Source organism: Grammomys surdaster, unplaced genomic scaffold (assembly GCF_004785775.1).
Source record: "Grammomys surdaster isolate TR1022 unplaced genomic scaffold, NIH_TR_1.0 334, whole genome shotgun sequence".
NCBI lineage: Eukaryota > Metazoa > Chordata > Mammalia > Rodentia > Muridae > Grammomys > Grammomys surdaster.
In genome coordinates this window covers 5,463,500-5,478,531 of record NW_021604753.1, presented here as the reverse complement: position 1 = coordinate 5,478,531, position 15,032 = coordinate 5,463,500, and the positions used below count along the sequence as shown (strand labels likewise).

At 52.6% G+C, this 15,032-nt stretch overlaps 1 protein-coding gene across 1 annotated transcript; it reads right to left on the bottom strand.

Moving 5' to 3' along the window:
- Nucleotides 1-45: 45 nt before the first annotated feature.
- On the bottom strand, nt 46-13,949 carry Carhsp1 (calcium regulated heat stable protein 1). Its single transcript, XM_028778405.1, has 4 exons — nt 13,847-13,949; nt 6,083-6,250; nt 5,370-5,492; nt 46-2,581 (listed from the first exon to the last, which is right to left on the bottom strand). The coding sequence occupies exons 2-4, from the start codon at nt 6,241-6,243 to the stop codon at nt 2,419-2,421; spliced, it is 447 nt and encodes a 148-aa protein (XP_028634238.1). The 5' UTR covers nt 6,244-6,250; nt 13,847-13,949; the 3' UTR covers nt 46-2,418.
- Between the last annotated feature and the right edge of the window lie 1,083 nt (nt 13,950-15,032).

The following is a 15,032-nucleotide window of genomic DNA, read 5'->3' as shown; positions in this document are numbered from 1 at the left end:
CCGCATTCACACAGGCGTATCTGTGACACAGCCTTTAGTCACCTCATCTTGCACAAAACAAACTTTATTGAGAAAGAGTTGGCTTATGGGCTCAAACATCTAGATTTGGGGGTTTAGTCTCTTTCCTGTTCAGTCTCCAGCACTGGGTGCTGGGGTTCTTCCTCATCTATAAATTGACACTCTGAACAAAGTGGGGCTTTTCCAACTCCTTGCATTTCCAGAATAAGTCTACAGGGTGAAGTGATTTGACCATACAAGAAAAGCCCTTTACAAAGGGTTCTGTGGGGCAGAAGAATCCAGAGGCCATCCTGCCAGCAGAACTGGGCTGCCAGCTCGGTGGGGGGCAGGGCTCACTAGCGAGTCAACCATGTGCTACACAAAGTCTAACCATACCACAGTGAAAGCAAAGCTGTATTGATCATTAGGAACAACGAGATGACAGAAGGTTCAGTCTCAGGGAGCCTTCTTAGGTCATGGCAAATGTGGGTTTGTCCTTCTGTTCCTTGGCCCCCAAGAGAGCCTCTGGGCGGTAAGCCAAGCCTGGTGTGGGGGAAAGGCCACCTTTGACTAGGGAAAAAAAAAGCCCATCAGTAGCTCAACAACAAAGATGGTCACACTGGGTAGCGGTGGGGAGCCTAACAAGTGTATCCACATATTTTTTGTGTTCCCATGCATGTGGAAACCAGGAGACAACCTGTTTTCGTTCATTTCTTAGGTGCTAGAAGAAAAGAATAGGTTCTCTGGCTCAGCTTCCCCAGATCTGGTACTACCTAATTGTGCAACGCTACACCTAGCTTTTTCTGGGGATTGAACTCATTCTTCAAACACTTTACCAACCAAGCTGTGTCACTGACCCTTATGTCTGAAAGTCACAGCCTTTGTACCTTTAGGTTGGCTGCAGCCCTCAGTCCAGCCGCCACTGTAGAACTGGCATCCCTGTTCTGACAAGTGAGTTCTCAACTACTATTTTTGAATCACACTAAAGCCAACCACCAAAAAGCCTAGGGACCAGTTCATTTGAAGCACAGATCTCCAGTGTTGGCAGGCAGGGGCAAACAGAGGGCTCTGTGGGAGTCTGAGCTATTAAAAAGGAAGTCAGCAGGGAATTAAGGCACACCTGTGACCCCAGCAAGTAGGAAGCCAAGGCATGAAAGGTTCTAAGTTTGGGGCTAGCCTGGGCTTTGCAGCAGGAGCCTGTATTCCACATGCCCACACCCAACCCCACACACACACCCAGAAAAGAAAGCAGAGGCTTCATTGTAGCTCTGTGCTGTTTCCATTTCCGGGGCTCTGGGCTCCCCAAGCACTGGGAAGAGGGGAAAAAAGATCCTTAGGCATTTATTAGGCCTGTCTTAAAGAATATACTTTTGATTTCCAATCAGAGTTATTATTTCTCCTTCAACTCCTAACCTTACAAGGCCATCAAAAAGCAAGCTGCCTATCTTCTGTGGGTCAGTGTCAACATCTAGGGTTTATGCTAGCAGTGGAACGGAGACTCCTGCACACGCTGGGCTAAATACAGCACTCATTACCACTGAGCTATATCCCCAGCCCTTGTTTTGAGACATTGATTGTAGCCTAGGCTGGCCTAGAATGCTGTTTCAGCCTGCTAAGAGCAGAGATTACAGGCATGCACCACTAGCCTGGATTCTGTTTTTAAATAAAGCACTATCCTCCCCTCTAGAGCCTTCCTGCAGAGGTCTCTTCCCCACCCCCACAGCCACCTTCAGCACTACTTTAATGATAGCCTTAAGGCCACATGGAGGCTGCCTTATCCCCTAGCAGCAAGTGGGAAAGACCAGCCTTCTCTGGAGTGGGATCGGTGCCCAGCCCCAGGCTACTGTACTAGGGCAGAGCTCCTAAGGGTTAGAGTCTTTCCGAGAAAGTAGAGACACACCTGCTACAAAGGCACCAAGAGGCAGAGTCCCCTGGGAAGCTCCCCACATACATAAGCCAGTTCTGAAGCTGAACTGACTTGGTCCCAAGTTAGGGCATTGGGTCATGGAAAGTCTCATAGGGCTGGTGACATTCCTCAGCGGGCCAAATAGATCTGAGGATTTCTGTTTCTAGTTCCAGGAATAGTCTGGATGGGCTTGATCTGAAGGGGGCATTTGGGAAAATAGCATGTTTGGCCTACCCAGGTGCCTTGGGCTGGGACTGCACCCTCTCCACTCAGCCTCCGAAGGTGCCTCTCCTTTTCAAATGCTTTTAATGCTTTTCAGACAGTGAGAGCTTGTTGCAATGGCTGGAGGCTGCACTGGTGGCCCGCAACTCCTTCCCTCCAGGAAATGCTTGAAAGGGGCCATGCCCGCCTTGAGGCCCCCATCTTTGTGTGGTAGAATGTTATATCCAGGGTGGCCCTGCTCCTCCTTCCCCCAAAGTCTCCCTCAAGCCCAGGAGAAGGGTTCTTGCAGGTCCCTAGTTGCTGATGACGTGCCCGGACCAGGTCTCATGCTTGGTCCCTGGTGCCAGGTGGGTGATGACCACCTCTACAGCCTGCAGTTTCTCATTCTTGGGCGGGATAGAGCACATCTTATAGGTGACCTCGTCGCCTTCCACCGGAACATACTCCCCTTCCACACTGCAGGAGAGAAAAGAGTGGTTGTCAGGGCTGAGGAGATGGCTCAGGCCAGAAAGTACCTACCTTGCAAGCATGAGTACCCGAGTTCAGATCCCAGCATCCATGTAAAACAGCCAGGTATGGTGGAGTGTACTTGCCCAGTGCTGGAGAGGCAGAGTCAGGAGGATCCACAGTGCTGGCTGGCCAGCTAGCCTAACAGATTAGTTAGTTCATGTTCAGTGAGAGACCCTGTCTCAACAAATAAGGTGGAGATTGCACTGGAGTCATGGTGTGTGCTCCTGCAGAAGACCTGGATTCAGTTCCCAGCAACCACGTGGCAGCTCACAAACCACCTGTGATTCCTGTTCCAGAGGATCCAAGCCCCTCTTTCTGGCCTCCGCAGACAGCAGGTGTGCCTGAGGTGCTTACAGGCATTCAGGCAAATACTCATAATACTGGAAGAAAACAACTAAAGGTGGAGAATGATGAAGACACCCAACATCGAGTGGGTGTCTCCATCACACACACACACACACACACACACACACACACACACACACACACAGAGCAGTCACAGCACATAGAAAACCAGCCCCACAGACCCCACAGTGGGACACCCAGATAGACTCATCTTCCCAGTTACTCAAGAGCCCTTCTAGAAACAAGCACCTCCCTGCCCTTCTACCAGCTTGTGTCATGGCCCCAGTGGCTCCTCTCTGGGACTGAAAGACATCTCAGCCACCTTGGATATCCGAGTATCAGAACTGAGCCCATGGTTGGAAAAGCCAGAGACTTGCCGGGCGGTGGTGGCACACGCCTTTAATCCCAGCACTTGGGAGGCAGAGGCAGGTGGATTTCTGCGTAAGAGACCAGCCTGGTCTACAGAGTGAGTTCCAGGACAGCCTGGGCTATACAGAGAAACCCTGTCTTGAAAAACCAAAAAAAAAGAAGAAGAAAAGAAAAGCCAGAGACTCAGAGACCAGCTTTCCTCCGCTGTCACTACACACTGCCCTTGGTCCTGGGGCTTCCTCTCTTCACCCAATGAGCCTTCAAGAAAGTGCCTAAAAAGCCAAGCCTAGTGGCATAGGCTTATAATCCCAGCTACTTGGGAAACTGAGACTGCAAGTTGAAGGTCTACCTGGCCTACAGAGTGATGAAGACCAGTGTGGGCAGATGTGGCCACTTCATTGAGATCCCCAAAGAGTACAAAGGATGAAAGGGGTGGGGGTGGGGAGTGCATCATGTCTCACAGTAAGGTATCCTGATGATCCTTAGAACCAGGGCTGGCCAGCATTCCTGGACCTGCCTTGCTGTGATCTCAGAGCAGTCACATTCCCCCTCTCTGATGTGGACCAGGAAGCTTCCGATAGTCTAGTTTCAACAGTGTACCTCAGACAGCTCACAGCGTCTCTATCACACACACACCCACACACGCACGCACGCACGCACGCACGCACGCACGCTCGTCCTGTGCACACCCTTTCCCCGCCCTGTGCTTCCTTCGTAATTACTTTCCGTATTGTACTATGTGTGCTTGCAGATCACTGGAATCCTTCCTGGAAAGAGGCTGTCTGGACGTTTATATACCCATTCATGCATTCATTCATACACATGTAAAATGCATCCAGCAGCTGTCTGTCTCAGCTCTGGGCTAGGTAGGGGGATTTGATTTTGGTTTATTCTTTGAGACAAGAGTCTTATTACTATGTAGCCCTTGCCAGCCTGAAATTCAATGTGTGAACCAGGCTGGCCTCAAACTTTCACCAACCCTCCTACCTCTGCCTTCCATGTGCTGGGATTAAGATGCATACACCACCATATGCAGCCTTTTAAACATACCTGGCATGTTTAAACATGCAGGGCCTTTTAAACAGACCTGGTATATAAGCATGCTGGGGTGGCAAAGGAGAGTGGGCTAGACCTTCCGTCTCAGCAGAGAGGTACAATACCACCCTTTTTTCCAACTGTGGTTTCAGACTTGGTTGGGACTTCTGGGAAAGACTCTGCCTGCCACTGGCCTAGTGAGGCTGGACACATGGCCAGGGTGTCAGTCACTGGTAGGAGGCTTGTCTAGTATGTGCCTCAAGCTTCAGACTCAGTCCTCATTTTAGACAAAATGAAGTCAGGGTGAACTGGGTGCTTGGGCCACAGAAGGAGGTCTGGTAGAGGTTCTAATTGGGGTTCCTAGGAAACCCAAAAGCTTCTGAGGACCCAGGGAGGGGACTGCTGGGGCCCTTGTGCCGGGCCCCCCCCCCCCCCTGGGCCCCCCCCCCCCCCCCCTGGGCACCCTCCCACCCCCTGGTACCCCCCCTGGAACCCCAGTCCCACCCCCTGGCACACACACACACACACCCCGGCACCCCTGCCACCAGACTCCTACAGGCTTTCAGACAGGAAGGAAGAGCCTCAGTGAGCAAGTGGCAGGAGAAAGGGCCCAGACCTGAGCTTCCTTCCTGGAGCAAAAGAAACAGACAGCCCCCAGCCTCACCAGGCCCATCCTCTAAGGAGGCCAACACATATCCCGATCCCAGGGACACTCAGATCTACTTAAACATGCCAGGCACAACTGTCCTCACCTTGTTCCTACCATCTGTGGTGGACATACGCCCAAGACCTCGTTCAATTCATAGACATGCCCAGTCTCTTGTCACACGTGGGGCTGCTGCCCAGCCCTCACACACCCCATAGACACACCCGCCCAGCACTTTCCATTACACTGTCCCATGTAACATACATAGGACCACAACAGCACCCCTCTGTTCCCACCCCCAAGCTCTCCAAAACTCCAGATATGCAGCAGTGAACTCACTCAGAGATGTGCAGGAAGATATCAGGACCACCATCAGATGGGGTGATGAAGCCGTGGCCCTTGGACCGACAGAAGCATTTACAGACTCCTTTGTAGACAGGGCCCTGCGAAGCCCGCACCGTCCTGACGGGAAATGCAAGGGGACACCCATCAGTCCTCTACAAGAGTCACCCACACCCCTGGAGCTACCCTCCTAGCTGTGCCCAGGAAGACCTGGCTGGGGGCCACCATGTACAGTCACACACATAGGCTTTGTGTTCAACCCTGGGAGCCATTCACGCAGTGGAAGTGACAGGCAACTGTGGCACATTTTTCCCAGGCCTGGTTTGTTCATCTGGAAACCGGGAGCTGAGCTAACATAGTTGGGAGTGTCCCTTCAGAAACTGTTAGCAACACCTCTTGGCCCTAAATTCTCTCAGGGCCTAAATTCTCTACCGGCCAGTGGCTACCTTGACACTGTCATTGTCCTGTCTCTCGTCCCATCCCCCTCCATCCTAACCACCCCCCACATAAGGCCTCATGGGAAAAGGCTTCTTTGATTAAAGTCCAAAAACTTAACACTCCAGTCAGGGGCCAGTTCCCCCCCACTCTGATTTTAAAGGCACCCTCCTGTTTTCTCACTAGTACTTCTAGGAGATACACAGGTAGTAGATCCTGCTAGATCTGGTAGTAGCCCTATTTTGGGAACTGGGCTTGGCCAACCTGAGACTTACGCTGAGAAGGTCCTTGTCCGGCGGGTAGGCAGAGGGCTAGGGACCACATTGCCCCGCAGCGGGGATGGAGAGCGATCCCTTGTGCGAGGAGTATCCAGTAACCCTACAGAAGTCTGATGCGTGGGGGGCTGCGGCGGCGGCGGGGGAGGCTCAGATGACATGGCTGACCTACAGAGAGAAGGGAGCTCTCAGGGTCCTGCCTCAGATTAGAGGCACAGACTGAGACTCCTAGAGGTTCATTCCGGGTCACCTTATCTATAGTCACACCTTGGCTCAGGTGCCAGCACTGGACTCCCATGGCACCTACCAGCCTCCCTCCATCTCCACTGTGAAAGAAAATGGCAGGTCATGTGCTGGGGTGATGGCCCAGTCAGTAAAATACTTGTCACACAAGCAGAAGGACCTGTGTTTGATCCCCAAAATCCATGTCTAATAGAAAAGCCTGGTGGGGCTGGAGACATGACGGCTCAGCTGTTAAAGTGCTCACTGCTCTTGAAGAGAACCTGAGTTCAGTTCCCAGAATCCATATCAGGCAGTTTACACCACCTGTAATTCCAGCTACAGGGCATCCGATGCCCTCTTCTGACTTGCACCGTATTCATGTGCACAAACCCACACAGACCACATATGTGCAGAGTTAAACACGAATTAAAATAAAACTTTTTTTGTTTTGTTTTTGGAGACAGGGTTTCTCTGTGTAGCCCTGGCTGTCCTAGAACTCACTCTGTAGATCAGGCTGACCTCAAACTCCGAGATCTACCTGCCTTGGCCTCCCAAGTGCTGGAATTAAAGGTGTTCACCACCATGGCCCAACTAATAAATCTTTTTTTTTTTTTTTAGGCTAAGATGATGGAGTGCACTTGTAATCCCAGCACTGGGAAGGTTAGAGGCAGGTAGCTTCTCTAGAGCTGGTTGGCCAGCCAGCCTAGCCTACTAGTCAGGGAACCCAGGTCCCAGTGAGAGACTCTGCCTCAAAATAAATAAACCAGGGACAGCAACAAACAGCTGGGGCTATTCTGTGGCCTCACATGCTCAAGTATACACACACACACACACACAAATGCCCTACGCTAGCACCTCTGTGTCCATAAAACAGACCGTGGCATGCATGCTTAGGACATCAGTAAATACTGTGAGAGGGTGGTGCCTCAGCCAGGGCTTCAGTGCTAGGAGCACAGATCAACCCCCCCTTATTCTGGGTCACAGCCCAGAATAGGTTCTCTAAGGGGCTGACCTGAGCTCAGTGCCAGGTGGGTCACCACTAAAGGTTCCCAGGGGAGAAGCACTCCCTACAGACTCACACCTAGTCCCAGGCACCACTCCCTGCTGTGAGGGACACTTCTCTCAGTGACCTTTCAGAGGCAAGAATTCAGGCAGACAAAGATGGTGGCTCTTACAAGGCCATGCCAGTGCTCAGGAGTGGGATGGGCTGAGGCCAAAGGACTGCTATGAGCCAGGGCAGCTCAAGTGAGACCAACTGAAAAATCCAAAAAGGATAATTCAGGGAGTGGAGCATGGCATACAAAAGACCCCAGGCCAGAGTGGGACCAACCACCTTGGCTCGAGGGTCAGTCCTTTCCCCTTTCTGGGCTCAGAGTCAAGTCCAGGGGTGTCCCTTTATATCTGCTTGGGGATGGAGATGGGAGAGCAGAGCCACGGAGGCCAGTGGGACAGGAACAGGCCTGAGCAGGTTTGTGTGGCCCTGTGATTGGCCTGTCTTCTAAACAGTGCAGCTACAGGTTTGATGGTTTGGTTTGGTTTGGTTTTGAGGTCTCCAGCAGCCCACACAGGCCTCAATCTCCAAGTGCGAGGATTACAGCTACCATGTTCAATTTATATGGGGATGGGAATCGAACCCAGGGCTCTGTGCACACTAGGCAAGCACTCCACCATCTGAACTAGCTACATGTCCAGCCCCCTCAGAGGCTCTCCTGGCCCCAGCTCAGGGCCAGCCTCTTCCCACTTATAGTAACTCCCTGGCCCCAGGGCTGAGTTTTCACCTGCACTGCCCAGCAAGGCCCTCTTGTTTCAGGCTCCAACCCTCCACCTTGGAGTCCTCGGGCTTGGGGGCGGGAACTGTGCAAGGGTGCCTCTCTCCCCAAAGATTGAGACTGGTCCTCCATATGCCCTGCCCCTCTCTGGGGACTCAGTCCTGCCTGGCTGGAGAGGTGTCAATGGCCAACCTTCCAGAAGTGACATGGTTACTACTGACCTCTTCTCAGCTCTGGCCCCAGCCAGGCAGGACCACAAATTCAGAGAAGCCCCCACCTTGAAGAGGTCCTGGCTGCTGGCCTGGCCGTCAGGTCTCCAGCACAGGTCATAGAGTCCTAGAATGTTCCAATGCCAGGAATTCTGGGAAGAAGGTTGGCCCAGAGAGGGAGAGTGGGCCCCACCCATCCTCCCAGGACAGCAGGGTGAGACCATGGGGACCAGATGACATCAGCATGAAAGAACTTCCCCTTCTAAATAGTCTCCCTGCCTGTCCTCCCCTCCCCCAACCCCAGTCAGGGACAATTCAAATCTTCCCACTTGCCAGCTAAGTGATCATTAAGTGATTCAACCTCTCAGGTCCTCAGTTTCTGTATCTGAGAAATGGAAATTGTTTCAGCTTCACATAAATCATAACATTAAATGAAGTAATATGTACAAGCACTGAGGGTACAGCTGTGCCCAAAATAGGCAAGCAACAAGAACTAGCTATGATTGTTGCTGTAAGCTGCAATCACAAAGTCACTCAACAAAACATGTCCAGTATCAAGCCATATTCATTATACAGGAGACACAGCTCAGAACTTGAAACCAGAGGATAAACATGTAAATCAACAAGGTGGTAGGGTCACAGATTGCCGAAAGAACCACTAACAGAAGGGATAAGTAATGACGGACCCGAGGGACCTGGAGTATGAGAACCAGTCAGACATTTGAGAAACAGGGAGAAGCCAGTGCTGTTGGTGCTTGCCTGTAATGTGAGCACTTTGGAAGCTGAAGCTAAAGAATCCTCTGGAACAGCCTGGGCTAGGAACAGTGAGGTCTGGACTAGCTTAGGCTACAGAGACCATCTCAAAAAGAAAGCAGAGACAGAGGGAGGCCGTTCTGGGTATAGACAACAGGGTGTGGAAAGGCCATAGACTGGTGAGACCCTTGTGTGATTCCAGGCCAGTGAGAGTCTGTGGGAGTCCGGTAGGAGCAGGAAGTAAGGTTCAGGGGGCGGGGCCAGAGCAGGAACCAAGTTGCATCACCATGGCTGTCATCATCCCATCTCTTCCCTCCTTTGCACCTTCTGCCTGTCTACTCACATACCCTTCTCATGCCCTGCTCCAGGCTGAGGGAAAAGGCTCCAGATGGGACCCCTCACTCTCCACTCAAGTTCCCTCAAGCTCTGAATCCAACCTCTTCCTCGGAAAGGCCCTTGGAAGCCTATGGCCTTCAGAGGGCATCAGACTGAGGGCAACACAAGGGTCCCTGGGCATCCTGGGCTGGACACAGGCAAAGGTCTTGGGGGCCCTTGGTATGTGCTGAGTGACACACCCACACTGACTAGGCCATGGAAGAAACTGAAACCCAGAAATGAAGCCCCTGAGGTGGGGGTGGGAGCCAGGAGACCCAAAGAGCTGCTCTGCTCCCCAAACGGCTGCTCCAGAGGCTACCTGCGCTGAAAGGAAGCTGGGCTTGTCAGAGCCAGCCCACCCCAGCTGGTCCAGGAAGGGGACAAAGTCCAGCTGGGGTTGGGGTAGGGCTATCCAGGAGGCCTCTCTGGCCCTGCACACACCAGGGCACAGCCTCAGCAACAGCCTGTAGCTTGCGGCTCCCACCCCAGCCCTCTGCAGGCTCTCGGCAGTACCAGGTGTGGCTCTCGTCTGCAGAGGCTCAGGACTAGACCCTAGTGAGCCTCTGCCTGAGACAAATTCTGACAAATGAAATGTTCAAGATGATGTCATGACCGGATGAGGTACACGTGTGTTTTTCTGTATGTAAACATGTAATGTGCATATGCATATGTATGAAGAGGCATGTTTATGTACATGATCACATGAACATACATCTGCAAAATTATGTGAGGTGATGTGCTTCTGAGTGTATGACCAAGTGACCATATATATGGAGGGTGGGCAGGGCCTGGCTTCCCCTCCAACACCTGGCCCCTCTGTTGTTTTCAGACAGTGCCCAGCTGGATCCCACCTAGGGGTTCCTGAATACTAGGTGAGCACTGACCCCCATCTTCAGCTGTGGACATCAAGCCCAGAAGCATCCCCTAGTACCAGCAAGAAACCACGGGATCCTCTAATGCTGACTTGGGGGGTGGGACACATGGTTCAACCCATGGCAGGATAAGAAATGCACCCCTCTGACAGACAGCCAGGGTCTGGAGGACAGAATGCCACACCCACTCTGACTATACACCAGAGAGGGCATGTGGCAAAGGGGGCCTCTAGCCGAAAATAGCCTGGGAATTTTCCACAGGCCTTATAGCAAGCCCTGGAAGATTCTGGGAGCTCAACTGGGCACAAGTCTGGCCTCTGCAGCCCCTCTATAGCCCACCCCAAAATCTAGTGCTGCTTTCCATGTACCAACTTGTCAGGCCCAGCACCTTCTATGCTCTAGGCCTGAAAGCTCCCTGTTTACATGTCAACCCCCCCCCCCTTTCTGATTTTTGAGACTGTCTTAACACTGCATAGCCCAAATTGGCCTCAAACTCATGGTAATCCTCCAGCCTCAGCCTCCCTAGTACTGGAATTACAAGTGTGTTGTGAGCCATCACACCCAGCAAGGAAGGATCTTTTGAGGTGGGAGTCAGGTGCTTACCAGAGGAACCTAGACATGCTGGAGGCCTTTTACACTTCAGTGAAACAAGTGTGGTTTATAGCCCCTCGAGGGCAGGAAAATGAAGGGTGGAGAAACAGCTTGAGTTGGCTGGAGGCAAGCCAGACCTCTTGAAGCTTATTCTGCACACTGAGCTATCTAGACTCTTGTTGGGTTTGTGGCTACTGCTAGGCACTGTGCTGGCTCTTTCCAGCCTAGAGCCTGGCCACTGGTGGGTGAGTTAAAGACTCAGGTCACATTCAGGCAAAGGGCTAAAACATCAGAGACTCTGCCGTGGAGGGAGAAACCAATGCTTTTTCTGATGTCATAGGGGCTTCATAAGCACCAGATAAGAGAGTCCCCTTCCTGCTAACCTGACAGGAAGACACTTCACCATGTCACATGAAGAAACTGACAATAGATTCAGCAGCTGGAGCTTCTCACACTTTAGTGCCCCCAGGAATCTCTGGCCAATGTCTAAAAAGTGAACTCCAACTCCACAGATGTGGGTGGTGTTAACATGGCTTTGCTTGGTCAGTTAGCTGGAGACGGACCAAGGTTGCTTCTTTGGTGTTCAGAAGCCAGGATCTCTGGCTCTGCACTGAGCAGCTCCCACAGGCCCTTTCCAAAGTCTGCCTTTCTAAGGGATTCCCAGAGGGACAGCTGCCGCTAAACTACCCAGCTCCCAAGAAGCAGGCCATCTTGGGGAGGGGAACACACATGGACGGACATACTCACCCAGCACATACAAACTGCACTGGGCCAGGGCTTCATAAGATTTCAACCCCAAGCCCACCAGACTAGCAGAAAAGAGCCCACAGCCAAGAGAAGATAAAGACTAAACAGGACACAGGGATCCTGGAAGGCACAGGGTGGGGGGTGGGGGGAGCCCGAGACTCACAGCAGCCAGGCTAGCCAGCCACATGCTGCTCCATTGTTCTGGGAAGAGTGGATTCTGTTATAGTGGGGGGGGGGGGGGGATATCAGGGGCGGGGCCACGGAACAGAGAAGAGCAAACAGCCCAGGATTAGACTGCGCGGTTCCCTCCAGCAGCCCAGCTGGGAAACCCCGCCCTCAACTGCCAGGAAGCTGAAAGCTCCAGATTAGAGTCCAGAAACCCAAAGCAGTCTCTTCTAATAACGTCATCCCACAGGGCAGGCCAAGAGGACCCCTGTTCTCCACCAAACCTAGCCCTGAATTGCTCCACCCTCCCCCACATCTGCTCACCTCCCAGCCTGATTGTCTTCCATCCTAGACCTACTACTCCCTGCCTCAGTTTGACAAGGACCTCGTAAATCCCAGTAGCTCAAAGCTATAGAGGCAGTGCCAGCCACACTGCAGAGCAGAAGGTGAGCTTAACAATAGTGGCCCTGTGGTGTGCATGGTCACAATAGGGCCATGGGAAGAACCCTTCCCCCCACAGCTGCCAGATATGAGGCACAAACCAAATTCTAGCCTTGCATTCAGCTGGTCTAAGAAAGCCAGTTAGTTCCTCCAAGCCTAGGCTGGGCCGACCCCAACTCAGCTCATGATCACCCTGGAGGGTGAGACAACGTAAAGACGCACATAGTGGCAACCAGACTGTCACCCAAGAGGAGATGGAGGAGGGAGGCCAGACTGAGGAGACCCCTGTCCCAGAGCAGGGAATGGCTGAGCTGAGACTTAAGGATTACTTAGGGATAGACTGAAGAGTCAGAGTCACAAAGCAGCTAGAGAAGGCCCTGTGGAAAAGTTTGAGCCTAATAGGACAAAGAGCAGGAACATAGGACACAGATTTGGGGACCAATTTTAAATGCATGTTTTTAACTAGTTTGGTGTTTTGAGGGTTCTTGCTAATGAGGACAATTCTTCTGTCTTAGCCTCCCCGATGCTGGGAATGAGTTACAGGTGGAAGTTCTTTACAGCAGCTGGCCTTGAACTAATTATGGATGAGCCTGAATCCAGACCCCTCCCGCTTTACCTCCCGAGTGCTGGGACTGCAGGCATAACCCACCACTACTGGTTTAATGAATCAACTATTTTTCATACGCTCCCTCTGGCTTCAGCTTGGAGAACAGACTAAAAGCACCAAGAAGTAAAAGAATGGTCAGGAGGGGAAGGAAAAAATAAGCCCCTATTTCTCCAGGCACTTAAGCTAGCCAGTTCCCTCTATTCCTGCATACACCCCTTTCTGGAAGAAAAGGTTATATATTCCAGTCGGTGGGGGTGGGGGGGGGTCTCCTATTTTGCAAAGAGGCACCTCTACCTCTCAGAATCCAGGCCCTGCAGAAGGGGGAATCTACAGTTCACCCTGCACAGACCTAAACTGCAACCCCAGAAAAACTGTGAGCTCACTCACTGCCTGGCTTAAAAAAATAATAATCATCATCAAAACCCAACCTTGCATTTCCGGCCTGTAAACAGGACCGCCAGCGCGGGTGAAGTTTTCCTCTATGCCCTAAGGCCCCCATCCTGGCGCAAACACCAAGTGAGCGCGCCCAGCCGCTCCTCCTCCCTAGAAGCCGCCAACCGCGAGGGGTCAGGGCGGTTCCCCCTCTCCGGGCCTGGCTACTGTCCTGCTGCCCAGCAAGCAGCTGGCGAGGCCCGGCTGTCGGGGACAGCTCCGCCTTCCTCTAACCGCGAGTCCCAAGCACCTCCAGCGCGCCGGAAAGCACAGGGGAGGGCGCGCCGCCTACGCTCAAAAACAGGTGGCCCAACGAGAAGTACTAACCGAAGTCAGACAAGGATCGCTGCTGCGGCCACACCCACCCGTCTCCCTTTAGGGACGGTGAATAACCCGCGTTCCCCAAACTAGCCCAGGCTACTGGGGCATGTCCCGGGGGGACCCATCACGGAGCTGGAGAACGATAAGGCGCCACAGAAGAGAAGCAAAAGAGCAGAGCAGGCCTTGGCCCCATCCGCGCGGCTCCGGGGATCCCGCGCACCACCACGCCCTTCCCTAGGGTCCCGGGACCAGCCGCTTACCTGGTGACACGTCTAACTCCTCCAGCTGCTGCGCTTCGACTGCAAGAATAGAGCAGGGACTGGGGGCGTGGCCGCGGGGCAGGGCGGAGTGTGGGACCACGCCCCTTTGAGTTCCGGGCCAATGGACGCGCGTCCCTGAGCCTGGATGGTCCAGCCCGGAAGGAGGAGCGCGGCTCAGCTGCTGCCACGGGACCTTTGTGTTGATGTCCCGCGGGCGCGCGCCCGGGACTCCGCACGGGCAGGAGGTGTTCTCCCCGCCCCCCGCGGGTCTGTGGACGCCCAGCGCCGGCCCGGTGCCCGGGAAAGTGGCACAATCGGGTCTCGGCGTGCTGTGCCTGCCACTCCCCAGCACAAGACCCGCCCCAACCTGCCCTTGACTCAAGATAAGCGGGCGCCTTTTTTTTTTTTTTTCAAGAATTACAAGCCAGAAGAAAGGCGAGAGGCAGAAAGAGAAACATAAAAACAAGGGAGGAGGGAAGAGTTGTTTTTGTTTCCTATTGTCTAATTGATTCGTTCTCCGTGGGCTGATTTTGAGACTGGCTAGCCTCAGTCTCCCTAATGGATCTGAGATGGGCGTGGGCACTAACCCCACCTTTTTTCAATTTTCATTTCTACTGAATCCCTGAAGCTTTATGTACTGGCTGGTTTTGTGTGTCGACTTGACACAAGTTAGAGGAATCAGAGAGAAAGGAGCCTCAGTTGAGGAAATGCCTCCAGAGACCCATCTGTAGGACATCTTCTCAATTAGTGATCAATAAGGGAGGGGCCCAGCCCTAGGCTGATGGTCCTGGGTTCTATAAGAAAGTAGGCTAACTAAGCCATGAAGACCAAGCCAGTAAGTAGCAATACTCCATGGCCTCCGTATCAGCTCCTACCCTGTTCCTGTCTTAACTTCTTTCAATAATTAACAGAAACATGGAAGTGTAAACCAACTAAACCTCTTTCTCCCCAATTTGCTTTTTGATCAATGGTGTTTTCATCGAAGCAATAGAAATCCTTAATTAAGATATTTTATCTGTGAAGGTAAATGGTGTTTCTTCCAATTTACAGAAACGGAAACTGAGGCACAGCGACGTGCTGTGATCTATCTCCATGGCCAACATAGAGAGCAGGCCCTCATCATGACCCCCCCCAAGGTCAGGTTCATATTTCCTAGATGTGAGAAAGGGGTCCCCTATAGGTGTGG

Excerpts from the sequence above, each read along its gene's own strand:
- Carhsp1 (XM_028778405.1), bottom strand. The coding sequence starts at position 6,243 with ATGTCATCTGAGCCTCCCCCGCCGCCGCCGCAGCCCCCCACGCATCAG. Across the intron at positions 5,493-6,082 it reads CGGACAAGGACCTTCTCAGC|GACGGTGCGGGCTTCGCAGG; the intron begins GTAAGTCTCAGG and ends ATTTCCCGTCAG. Across the intron at positions 2,582-5,369 it reads ATCTTCCTGCACATCTCTGA|TGTGGAAGGGGAGTATGTTC; the intron begins GTGAGTTCACTG and ends TCTCTCCTGCAG.